The sequence below is a fragment of the Pteropus medius genome, unplaced genomic scaffold (genome assembly GCF_902729225.1).
Source record: "Pteropus medius unplaced genomic scaffold, Ma_sr-lr_union100, whole genome shotgun sequence".
Lineage (NCBI taxonomy): Eukaryota > Metazoa > Chordata > Mammalia > Chiroptera > Pteropodidae > Pteropus > Pteropus medius.
This window is the reverse complement of record NW_024350319.1, coordinates 16,299,389-16,312,203: the sequence shown is the minus strand read 5'-3', so window position 1 is coordinate 16,312,203 and position 12,815 is coordinate 16,299,389. Positions and strand designations below refer to the sequence as shown.

The 12,815-nt window shown below is 41.3% G+C and overlaps 1 protein-coding gene and 1 long non-coding RNA gene across 2 annotated transcripts in view; one reads left to right on the top strand and one right to left on the bottom strand.

The window, feature by feature from the left end:
* Positions 1–10,812, bottom strand: LOC120583288 (uncharacterized). Its single transcript, XR_005647757.1, has 3 exons — positions 10,579–10,812; positions 1,409–1,812; positions 1–1,141 (listed from the first exon to the last, which is right to left on the bottom strand). It is a non-coding gene; the product is annotated as an uncharacterized LOC120583288 (long non-coding RNA).
* SYDE2 (synapse defective Rho GTPase homolog 2) overlaps positions 10,744–12,815 on the top strand; it is a 32,788-nt gene continuing 30,716 nt past the window's right edge. Inside the window, exon 1 of the mRNA XM_039838723.1 lies at positions 10,744–12,242. Within this exon, the coding sequence (XP_039694657.1) occupies positions 10,778–12,242 (1,465 nt within the window). The 5' untranslated portion in view covers positions 10,744–10,777. The remainder of the gene's footprint in view (positions 12,243–12,815) is intronic.

The window sequence follows — 12,815 nt, the reverse complement described above, 5'->3', positions numbered from 1 at the left end:
TTTTTTTTTTTTTTTTTTTTGTAGTTTTCAGTAGATTGATTATGTCATCTGGGCATGGATTTCTTCAGCTTTGTCTTGTTTGGAGTTAGCTGAATTTCTTAACTCTCTCTGTTTATATCTTTTGTCATATCTGGGAAGTTTTCAGTCATTACATCTGCAAATATTTTTTCAGCACCACACTCTCCTCTCCTTCTGGGACTCTGATGACGTGAGTGTAAGACCTTCTGGTACTAACCTATGGGCCCCTGAGGCTCTGTTCATTTTTCTAAAAATCTTTTTCCTTGTTGTTTAGATTGGAAAATTCCTGTTGAAATAGCTTCAAGTATGCTGATTCTTTCTGTCTTTTCCATTCTTTTGAGCCTATCCTGTGAAGTTTATTTTTTATTTTGGTCATTGTATTTTTCTTTTATAAAATTTCCATTTGGCTCCATTTCTTTGCTGAATCTATTTTTCCATTTGTTTTAAGACTGTTTGTAACTATTTAAGCATTTATATAATAGCTGTTTTAAAGTCTTTGTCAAATAATTCCAGCATCTGTGTCACCATGGTATTGGTGTCTTTTGATTTTCTTTTCCCAAGCAAGTTGAGATTTTTCTCATTCTTTGTACCCCAAGTAATTTTATATGGCATCCTGGACACATTGAATATTATGTTCCAAAACTCTGAGTCTTATTTAAACTTTGTAGAGAAAAAATGTTAATTTTTTTTTAAGTAGACGATCGATCTGACTAGGTTAAGGCTGCAAGTTTCAACCCACCTTCTGTGGGCTGTGGTTCCAATGTCAGCTCAGCTTTTCAAACCTTTGCAGCACTCTTCAGATTTGTCCTGCATATGGGTTATCTGGTGGTCAGCTGGGACATGGTCGTGGTGTATCTGTTAGTCAGTTCTCAAAGTCATCGGTATGCTGAGCAGAATCAGATGCACATATACATAATCCATTGGTGAGCCCAGGAGTTCATAAACAATCTTTCTCAGTTTGTTCAAGCTACTGTTACGAGAATGCTATCAGCAGGGTGGTTTAAACAACAGTTTATTTATTACAGTTCTGGAGGCTGGGAAACCCAAGATTGAGGCACTCGCAGATTTGGTGTCTGATGAAGGCCCACTTCCTGGTTCATAGACGGCTGTCTTTCTGTGTATCCTAACATGGTAGACGGGAAGGGGTGAGTGAGCTCTTTGGGGACTCTTTTATAGGGACACTAATCCCATGCATGAGGAATTCAACCTCATAACCCAACTACCTCCCAAAGGCTCCACTTTCTAATACTATCACATTGGGGATTATGTTTTAACATGAATTTTAGGGAGACATAAACATCCAGTCCATGGCACAGTCTCTCAGGTTCTTTTCAGTTACTCTGTGCTCCCTCTTTTGGTCCTTGGGCCACCGAGCTGAGTCATTAGTTACCTCTTTTTGCTTCATACTTGTATGACTGTGCTTACAACCAGGGCCAAGCAGCAGAAGGATGGAAAAAGAGAAAAAGGTAATGGTCCCACCCTCTTGGGGCCACAGCGCCACCATTCAGAGGAGGTTTTCCTCCCATAGAGTATTAGCTCTTGTTGGCTCCCGCTGTGGCCCCCACAATCACGATCACAGGACTGCTTGGGAGCTGGAGTACAACAAAACATTGAGAAGGGAAAACAGAACAAAACAAAACAAAAAACAAGATTTCTGCACTTTCTCTGAGCATTATGAGTTCCCTTCCACTTTCATGAGAGAGGCTTGGGGCCTTCTTTGGGGGCTCTCCTTTTTTGGGGGCCCCAGTGCCCACTTCCAGGTGTAAGGCTGCATCGTATCCAGGTCAAGAGGTACTGAAAGAAAACAAAAAAAAGGTAAACTCACCACCAGTTTGGTAATCCTTCTAATTCTGGCCTTCCCTAATCCATCTGCTACTATTTACTTTTCAGAGTCCTCGAATATACTGCATGTATTCTGTCCATGTTTTATAATTGAGATAGAGTGTGCATTTTACCCAAAACGCTAGTTTGCCTTTTTTTTTCCAGATATTTTGTTGTTCTTGTCATGACTGCATTCTAGGAGGAACTATCTGGACTTCTATGTTCAGTTTTTATTAATAGCTTTTATCTGAGCAAGAATTCTCTTGTTTCTCCCTGCCTGTAGTGTGTGAACCAAATATAACTATGATTCATATATTAAATATGCATTTATTTAATTTACTCCTGGGGTAAACAGAGACATAAAGCTTCTCATACCCCCAGGCAGTCTTGACTTATGCATTGAACTTTGTTTAGGAGCTTCGTTCTCTTTTTATTTGGACAACCTTTTGGCATGTAATTATGCAGTTGCCAACTTGTATGCATAGTTAAAAAAAAAAAAGTTGTTAGATTAATGAACTTCTGCATTTAAAGAAAAACTTTTTTTTTCAATGTAATTTCACAGAGATTCTGGTAGTAATGACATTCCCTTTTGGGTCATTTAAATTCTTATTGTAAAATAAGTGTTTACTTTTTCCTTCCTAGATCAAATATGCTAGCAAATACCATGTCAACATTTATAATAAAACCTCACGCTCTAAGATAATTGTTCTATACTACCAGAATATTATTTTAATACTAATGATGTTGTTGAAATATTAAAAATCATGATTTCCCAGTAGCAATTATCCTTCATATGAAGTTGAATTCCACTTTAATAGTTGTGGGTATATGTGTGTGGGGTGGGGGAGAGGTTATATGAGATTTTTTTTCACTTGTCTTTGCTTTTCTATATTTTCCAAGTTATCTATAATTTTAAAGAAAGCATCACTTTTATTAGATAAAAAGTGTTTTTAAAAATGAAGGAATTTGTATTAGAAGCTTGGAAAACTGGGCTTAGGTCCTCCTCAGGCCTGAATAACCATGGTTAAATGGCTTCTCCCTTCTCTGGTTGCTATCCCTAGGCTGGTACACTCATTGGCAAGACCTGCCTGATGCTGGTGAGCACTGAATTTGGACCCTGCTGTAGATGTGTGAGATTAAGCTGTCTTTGCATGAAGGTCTTCTTTAGATTTTTTTCAGAGCAATTACTCAGTTTTCATAGGGTCCTGACCCTTCTGTTGCCATAGTAATGTTGGTAATGACTCTGTAGGCTCTTATTTTCTCTTAATTAAAGGATCAAATTGTCTGGTATCTCTTCTAATAAGGACACTAATCCCATCAGACCAGGGCTCTACCCTCATAACTTACCTTCTAAAAGCCCCACCTCCAGATACCTTTATATTGGCGCTTTAACATATGAAATTTGGGGAGACACAAATATTCAGTCCATCACATTTTTCTTAAAATCTACCATTTCTACACTGAATGGATATTCCTGGCCTTGCATATACTATATCCCATTTTCTTGTATGTGTCATAATTGATGGGTATACCACAAATTAAAATAGCAACTGAAATAAAATCAAGATTTTTTTCTAAAGTAAAACCATGGAGGTATTAACAGTTGCATGTTCTCTAACAAAAATGAGCTTGGAGGCGGAAATAACTGGTTTTATGTAATAAAGAGAGTCTTGTATTCTTTTCTGGATTACCTGAAATAGTTAATAAGTGCTTTTCTGAAGTTCCCTCTTTACATATAATCGAATAGTCACAAGATGATTTTAATCAGGAGAGAAGTTTTCCGGAAGCTCATGGGTTGTTCTTTCCCTAAGATGGTTCCCTGTTATTCCAAAGGTTAGATAAGATGTAGCTCCTTATCCTGTGCCTTAGAGAAAATCCTCAGGCAAAAGAATACAACAGGCTAAAGATGTGTTTACTTATCTCTTTCAGTGTAATTATGGTTTTCCTCAGTAGTTTCTTGCTTCTGAGTGTAAGTAATGCTCTTTGGTTTTGTTTACATAAAAGAATCATGAGTTTTCTTTCATTAGGAAATAAAAGAAAGTTGTTATTTCTAAATGTTAAAAATGCTTTTGTTTCCTTGATAGTGAGAGGTCGAGGGGATCAGAAAAGTCTTTTTGTTTATTTAACTCCAGATTTAAATTCATTTGGTATTTTAATTCATTTAGTTAAAAAAAAAAAAAAGTCAACTTTAAGAAGCCAATAGTATTTATTGACTATGTAGAGTTCAAATAGAAAATTGTTGAAAAACTAGGATCTGGTATGTGAATTTCTGGCAATTGCCCAGTGAAACAGCTGTCAAGCTTTTTATTTACATCTTCAATCCTCTCTTAAAGGTTCCCTTAAAACATTTTCTTTTTCATTGAGATATTCCATGATTATTAGCTGGGAGTATAGTTAAAGATAAAAGGTAAGGAAAATAGTGCTCCATTTAAAAAAATATTGAGATACCATTTGCTTACTATAAATTCACCATTTTTTTAAAGTGTAAAATTCTGTGGTTTTGGTATATTTACAGGATTGTGCAACCATCACCACAATCTAATTCTAGGACATTCTTCTCACTCTAAAAAAACATACCCTTTAGTAATCACTCCTTATTCTCTCCTTCCCCCAGTCCCTGGTCTACTAATCTACTTCCTGTCTCTATGGATTTGCTTATTTTGGACACTTCGTATAAATATAATCATATAATATGTGGCCTTTTGCATCTTGCTTCTTTCCCTTAGCATAGCTTTCAAGGTTCACTTATGTTGTCTGTTACTCTCTTGAATGCTCTTACTAATATCACATGAAACAATAACGAACTGATTTTACCATGGAGGAAACAGAAACATATATTAACTTGCTCTTGGGCATAAAAATCACACATTCATTTAACAAATATGTATGGAGCACCTATACATGACAGAACTATTTTACAAGGTAAAGTTATGGCATTTAAGGGTGGTGGCGGTGTCCCATAAACAAATAAATATAATTAATATAATATAATATAATATATAATATAATATAATAAGTACAATGAAGAAACATAAATCAAAATAAGTGTGTCAGGAGTATCATTTTAGATAGTCAGGGAAGGCTCTCTGAGGAGGTAACATTTGAAGTGAGACTTGATAGAGCGAGTCATGTGGAAATCATTTTGGGCAGAGGGAAAAGCAAATGCAAAGGCTGTGAGGCAGGAGTGTGTTTGGTGTGGGGGGACATGGAAGCCAGTGTGACTGGAGGGCAATGAGCGGAGGGAGGAGAGGACAGTGGTAGAGGATGTCAGAGAGTTGGCTGGCTTCAGGTAGGTGCAGGGCAGCTCATCTGCTATAAAGGTGGAAATGTGGGGATGAGGGGGAGGAGGTGGGGGCTGGAGATATTAGAGAACAAATAATGCCAGCTGGTAGATTTGGTGGTGGAAGGATGAGGAAGTTCTCTTCTAATGTTTCTGTTATCTCAGTGCAGCAAAAAGATAAGTCCTAATTGAGAGTGAGGAGTGGGTGGTGGTGGTGTCAAAAAGTTGAGAAGGAGAAAATGAGTGGATTAAGGAAATTTGATGGCGTTGTTTAGCAGCACTGAAGGACCGCTTGAAGTTTGTGATGTGTTTTTCTCCAGCAACATTAAGCTGTCCAAGGGTCAATGCAAAGTATGCGGGAAAGTTAGTTTTAACCAGAATTGAGGTTTTGCCAAGTGAGTTAGGACTATGGGAAAGAGAGACAAGAGAGTTGAGGATGTACACAAGGGAATGATTATACAAGAACTTTCCAATCTAAACTGGAAAAGCATTGAAGAAAGGACAGAGGGCAGTGATAGACTGGAGGGATAGCGGGATCAAAGTGTTGCTGGAGTCTGGGTGCTGGAGGGAGTGAGCTAGAAAATAGAAACTGGTGTCTAGAGAGTTTGCAGTCATTGGTTATGACAAAGTCTAATGTGACTCTGGGATTGTGTGGCTGAGGTGGGTGGAAGAAAAGAGAAGTTCAAGGAGGCAATAGGCCAGGGTATTGCTGGATCCTTTTTGTGAGTAATGAAACCACCAAGAGTGATGTCCGAAAAATGGTGGAAAGAAAAAGATAGTGAGGCGGACACTAGAACTAATTGAAGGGGAAGTTGGTAGATGACTATAAAAAGCAGAAGCAGCAGGTGATATAGTTCGTTGCCATGTACTTCAAAAAAAATTGTGGATTTTTAGGAGGAAGGAATAATGATTTGGAATTGGCAAAGATGAACAAGAGCTCACTATAATAAGTGGATTTGGGGTATATGACGAATCAGTTTGTTAGGATACAAACTAGTTTGATCTGATTTCAAATAATTTTCATTATACCACCTCGGGTTTGGATTGCAATTATAATTCTTGGACCTAGATTCCAACATTCTCTTGCTATCCCTGCAGTGTAAATCACTTAGATGCCCTCAAAATTGTGTTGCTTTAAACAATTGCCAGGATATATTTTAAAAGTCTGATTCCTGCTAAATAAAATTATAGAAATTTTCAAACATGTACAGAAATGACACACTAGTATAACAATCCCCTATGTGTGTATCACCCAGTTTCAACATTAACTCAAAGCTCATCTTTATTTTTCTGCATCCCCAGTCTCCTTCCTCAATTATTTTGAAACATATCTCTGATTGCATATCATTTTATCAATATTTCAGTATTTACCTCTAAAGGATCAAGAACTATTTTTTTAAAAATTACAATTAAAATGACAGTTTCTCAATATCATCAAATAGCTAGTCAGTGTTCAAACCTCCCTAATTGGGTTATAATTTTTTTTTGTTTTAGCAGATATTTGTTTAAGTTAGGCTCCAAGTAAAGTCCATACACTACAATTGGTTAATACGTTGAAGAAACTGGATCCTCTGACCTGTTCTTTCCTATAATCTGGATTTTGTTATTGCATTCCCATGGTGTTATTTGAAGTGCTCCTCAGTTCCTGTAATTCCTGGAAATTAATAAGCAGATCTTGAGGCTGATCAGATTCAGGCTCATTTTTGGTAAGAATATCTCATAGGAGGTGGTGTGTGCTTGATCAGAGAGGCCATATAACATCAGGGTGTCTCTCTCTCTCTCTCTCTCTCTCTCTCTCTCTCTCTCTGATGTGCAGTTTATCACCTAGATCCATTATTAGATGCTCTATTTCATTAGGGTGCAAATTAGTGATAGTCTATCCATTTTTTTTTTATTAGATTGACAATTTTTGAAAAAGCAACTTCCCTTCATCAACCATGGGTTACCTTAAGGTATATAAGTCATTTAGAAAAGACAGGCTATACCATCAGTGCAATTTTGAAAGAGGCTTATCTGAGAGCTCCTAGGTTTCAAGGTTGTATATATTTTGCCTTTAAAGTATTTAATTGTAGCTTGTCCTACTTTTAAAATTACACTACATTTACAAGATGTAGTTTCACATCATGGCTTAAATAAGAATAAATTTGCCTTTAAATAGGATTATAGGATTTAGTTCCAACACTCTTGAAGAAAACTTGACTCCTGAAGAACTGAGATGCATTCAAATGTTCAACAAGCAGATTTCCAATGTTCAGCTGCATTTCACAAAAGCTAATAAAATATCAAACTCTTTTCTGATAGGTGACCAACTAAATAATTTATGAAAACAAAGGCTCAAAACAAACAAACAAAAAAATAAAGATTCAGGTAAGTGCAAGTGCTATTATAGCAAGTATCTATTCTCTTTCTACTTAAGGAAATGTACCAGGGCTGTAGTAATTTGGAATCAGATAGACAGGGTTTGAATTCCCCTTCTCTTATTATGGTGACCTTGAGCAAATTATGCATTGTAAATATATAATGAGAATATGAAACATCAGTGAATACTCTAAACATTATACATATCTTGAAAGTTAGAAAATAAATAATCCATTTAGCAAAAGCCTCCTTTTCATCACTTTGGTTAGGGGTGGGGATGAGGTAAGGAATGTTGCTAATTGCCAAATATTGTTAATTATGAAAATACAGTAAAAATTGTTGCATTGAGAACATGTCATCTTTGATCCTCAGGGCAGTGGTAATATAACCAGCTTTAGGCTAAAACAGTTTTTACTCAATACTGATGGACCTGCCTGGCAGACTAGGCAGGTCTACCTACCCCAGAGGATCCCTAGAAGGAAGTTCAGAGAGAACTGAGCATTTGCCAGAGTTAAACTTGCCTTTGGTTCTACTAAAAGTATAATGGAAGACTGAGCTGCAGTCAGACAGAAATGTGCTCTAATTGCCTAGAAAATAACCAAAACATACCTAGACATTTTCCTTCTATTGCTATTAAACTTAGCCCTCTGTCTCAACCTGCCCTCCCTCTCCCACCCCCTTCTCCCATATTGAGTCAGTACTGCCCCATCTCCAGTTTGGCTCCCTGCCTTACTGGAGCCCTATTATCCCGGAGTTGTTTCAGCTTTTGTGACAGTGCCAACACATAGTTGTTAATTCATGGGGAGTCAAAATGATTTCCAAGTCAGTGAGAAACAAGTACAAACATTGGAAAATGTATCCCCACCCCCTAATCTTTATAGAAATCTGTTGATTAGAAATATAAAAAAATTGAGCTAACTGGGATAACAGGGTATAAATTGTTAAAACACAAAGAGGATTTTACGAAGCATAATGTTCATATCTTGTCACTGCCTTAATTATATGTATAATGTAAGTTCTCTGTGGGCATTGCCTTAGAATGATATTCTAATAAACTTTTAATTGAAATGCACACACGGAAAAGTGGATTTGCATTTTTAAGGTCATTAAGTAACGCCACATTGCCATGGCTGCCTTACTAATTTCTTCTGTGACCCAAAATACTTCTTAAAACTTGTGAATTTATGTGATAGAACATTTTCAGTTTTAAAGTGGCATTAAGTTCAGTTGTGCTGTGCATCATCAGACTTAGTTCTGAGCAATGCCTAGAACAATGCACAGTATTTTATATTGGCCAATGTGTTTTGTAACTCCTGAGCCCAACAAGTTCACGAGCTGAATTAAGAATGAAGTTCAGTCTAGACCTTCAAGGACCTTCAAGGTTATATTTTCCCATTCATATATATATGAATATTTTTCCTATTCATATATCTATTCATATATATATATATATACACACACATACAACTTATGCTATTTTTAACAACTATGTTAACTACAAAGAATGAAAAGATTTTGCAACCAAGGGTTGGAGTGGAAACAATTTTTAAGATAGAGATCAAACTGTGTTTATAGACACCATTATTGTCAGCTTTACTCTCGGTCATTTCCTGTGGGAATATTTCACAGGGACATAATTTTATGATTTGATTATTCATTAAATGGCCTTGGTTCTGTGGAATAAAAATAGTATATTACTATAAATAGTAATGTATGCAAATTATAATGTAACATTTCATGGTATTTTCCTAGATAAGAATTAAGATAATTTAACAAACTGTATTCTTATCCATCACTGAAAGAATTTTAAAACAACACTAATACAGTATGGTCTAGTGGAGAGTTAGGCAACAGACTGGAAATTAAAGTCATTTGTTTACTTCAAATTAAAGTTGGCATTAACTTAAAAATATTTATTCATCATGTCCAGTATATACTATACTTATACTCTGTGGAGAATACAAAAGTCAATTATAAATAGTCTCTGCCATTAAGGAATTTATGAATTTTCTTGTAGGGGAGATACCGTATGCCTTGTATAAACCAAAAAGAAAACAATAAATATACTATGTATGGGTATGAATAAAATGCTATTGGAGTTTGGAAGAATGGCAGATCAGAGATGACTTCATAAAGAAGGCAGTTGGGTGGAGTCTTAAAGGATGGGTAAAATTTCTGCAAATCAAGATGAAGGGAAAATTATTCCAGGAGGTGGAGACCACACTAATAAAGGTAATATAGATCAAAGCACATTTAGAGACTGGAGCCTTTGACTAGTAGAGAAAAAAAGAATTTACACAGAAAGACTGAGTCTGAAAAGGCAAGTTAGAGCTAAATTATTCTTATTCTGTTATGTAAGTATTTATCCAATATATATTTCTCTAGTAGTTACTATTTACAAGTTCTGTGCTGAGTTAGGAGTACATTCATGAACTACGTAGACGAAAGCCTTTTCTAATATGTCAGCTCTAAAAAAATGTAACTAAATAAGGGATTATGGCAACACTGATTACAACACGAGGTACTTCAGTTTACGACTGTTACATAGTACATGTTTTTGAGAGTTGCTATTTCCAAATAAGTTTCTCAACTTCAATCTAATTGTTCCTCAATCCAGTTTTAATAAAGATGAAGTGTTATTTGGGTGATAGAGGGGGCGCTCACTGTATTTGCGGCTCCATTTTACAAGTTTTGCTTAATGTCAGAATTAATTTTGTGTTAGCATGCACTGAATGAAAAGAAAGGGAAGGAAAAAAGACTTTAAAGACAGACACAAGTGGTGATTTTTTTTTTTCCGACAAAAAAATTTATCTTAAATGAAAAAGAATTGCTGCAAATTCCCTTGAAATAGCTCATTGTGCAACTAAAATGATTCGGAACGTTTCTGGAACACATGGTTACATTGAGATACACCTGTACTCATACTTGGTCCTTCAAAGCAACCTTTGTTTTCTCCCAAGCTAGGGCTTGCTATATTAGATACGCCTCGGGCAGTGGTGGCCGTGGGGAGGCTGGCGAAGGTGAAGGGTGGCAGCCAGGAGGGCACTTTACCTTTCTCTGTCTCCCTAATTAAAACTCTGCAGCCTCTAACCCGGACTCACCTGCCGGCCCGGTCTTTCTCCTGCCTTGACTCTCACTTCGCCCCCACGCTCGGTGCGCTCGCCCTGCTTCCCTGAGTCTCCTTTGGCTCACCCTCACCCACCTCCGCGCCCGGCCCTCCGCCTGGCCCCGCGCCACGCACACACCGCCGCACGCCGCCCCACAGCCCGCGCGCCCCGTCGCGGCCCGGGGCTCCGGGGCATGCGCTCTGCGGCGCCGCCGCCCTCCCCACCCCCTCCCGCGGCAGAGTTATGCCAAGTATGTGAGGAGCCCGCGAGGGCCCGCGCTGGTCATGGGGAGCCGCCGCCGCCGCCTCCGCGAGCGCCGCGTTCTTGGAAGCGGGGCTCCGACCTCTCCCCACAGCAGGGGCGAGCCTGGTTCCTGAGGCGCAGGGGGATGGCGGACCCTCTGAGGAGGACGCTGTCTAGGCTCCGGGGGAGGCGGGGTCCCCGCGCCGCCGGGGGGCTCGGGCTCCGGACGGCCTCCTCCGCTGCCCAGGGAGACGCCGGGGGTGCCACGGGAGCCCCCCCACGCGAGCACGGGGGCAGCGCGCGGCCGGGCCTGGAGCCGCCCCCGCCGTCGCCTCAGGCACGGGGTTCCGAGGCGCGGATCCAGGGAGCGCGCCCGGGGCAGTCGGGGGCGCTCGGGCCTCGGCCGCGCGGCGGGAAGGAGGCCGCCCTTCGCAGCCGCGGGCTCGCTCGCGCCTCCGCGCACGTCCCGCCGGACTCCGGGGGCAGCGGAGAGGAGGCGGCGGACTACTACGAGAACCTGCCCGGCGGCTCCCAGTCCGCGCCCGAGCCTGAGGGGGCGGAGGCGGAGCGGTGGCCCCCGCCTCCCCCGGCGGCGGGCTCCTCCCTGGGGGCGGAGGGCGGCCGCCTGGAGACAGGCAGGCTACAGACCCAGTTGCGAGAGGCCTATTATCTGCTGATCCGGGCCATGCACGACCTGCCCCCCGACTCGGGCGCGCGGCGGGGCTGGGCGGATCGCGGTTGCGCTGCGGGAGTCCCGGCTCTGGGCCAGCCGCCTTCCCCTTGCGGCGTAGTGGACCGCCGAGCCTGCACCCAGCGGGGAGGCGGGGACCGCCCTTGGCAGCAGGTGTCCCCGCCCCGGTCGCCTCCGAGGGTGTCGGAGAGAGGCCACCTGCGGACTTCTCGGATGCAGCTGTCCTGCAGCAGAAGCCTCGAGAGCCTCCGGGTGGGTGCCAAGCCGCCTCCCTTCCAGCGGTGGCCGAGCGACAGCTGGATCAGGTGCGGCACGCGCGGGGACCGAGACCAGTCCCCGCCACGTGGAGGTGGGATGGACGACTGGAACGGAGGCAGCGCCCGGGTCACCGCGCCCTCCGACCTCCTGACTCCCGAACCCAAGGACCCCAGCCGCTCCCCGGGAAGCACTTTTAGGGATTCTGCGGGGACCCCTGTGATACGCAGCAGCAAAGGAGACGGTCAGGAAGGGCTCCCCTTCCTCAGGCCGCCCGCGGTGACAGTCAAGAAGCTGCAGAAGTGGATGTACAAAGGGCGCCTGCTGTCCCTGGGGATGAAGGGTCGCACCGGTGGAACACCCCGCAAAGTCAGAGGAGCTCAGGCCACCTCTCCAAATCTGGGCCCTTTTGAAATGCAGGAAAGCCCAGTCCTCTCGGTGCCTCCAGACGAAAGAATTACGCTGACAGGTAGAATACTTTGCAATCAAAATGCTAACACTTCCAGCCTTAATGTTTACTAACTGGGCTTCTGTCTTAAGAGGCAAGAATAGGTCTGTTTTTGCAGACAGGTGTGTGCCCGTGCCAAAGTAAGTGTCATGTAAGTGGCAGCTTAATGTGATTTCGAGGTTACTTGGTATAAAGTATTCACTTGTTTTGCTTTCTTTTCTAAGACAGTGGCATGAGGAACTTGGAGTTTTTGTTGTTTCTTTTCTACGAACCATTGTGCCTACAGTGTAAGCACAACAGTGAATAAAGGTTAAGTTCACTACACGCTTTTAGTAGGTTTGGGTTTGGGCGGTGCTGCCTTGATTTTTATTCTTTGTAGCTCTAGGCAAATCCGTAGACTTGTGGAGTTTGTGCATTTGAATTTGATCCAAGGTAGACTTTACAGGGTGCATAAACTGTCATTTTACTCATTACACCTTCCTTTCCCCTCTCTTCTAGGCACGTGTGCATACACAGACACACATACACACAACAAAAACACCAAACCACCCCCCACCCCCCGTAAAAACAAACAAACAAACAAAAAAAACTACC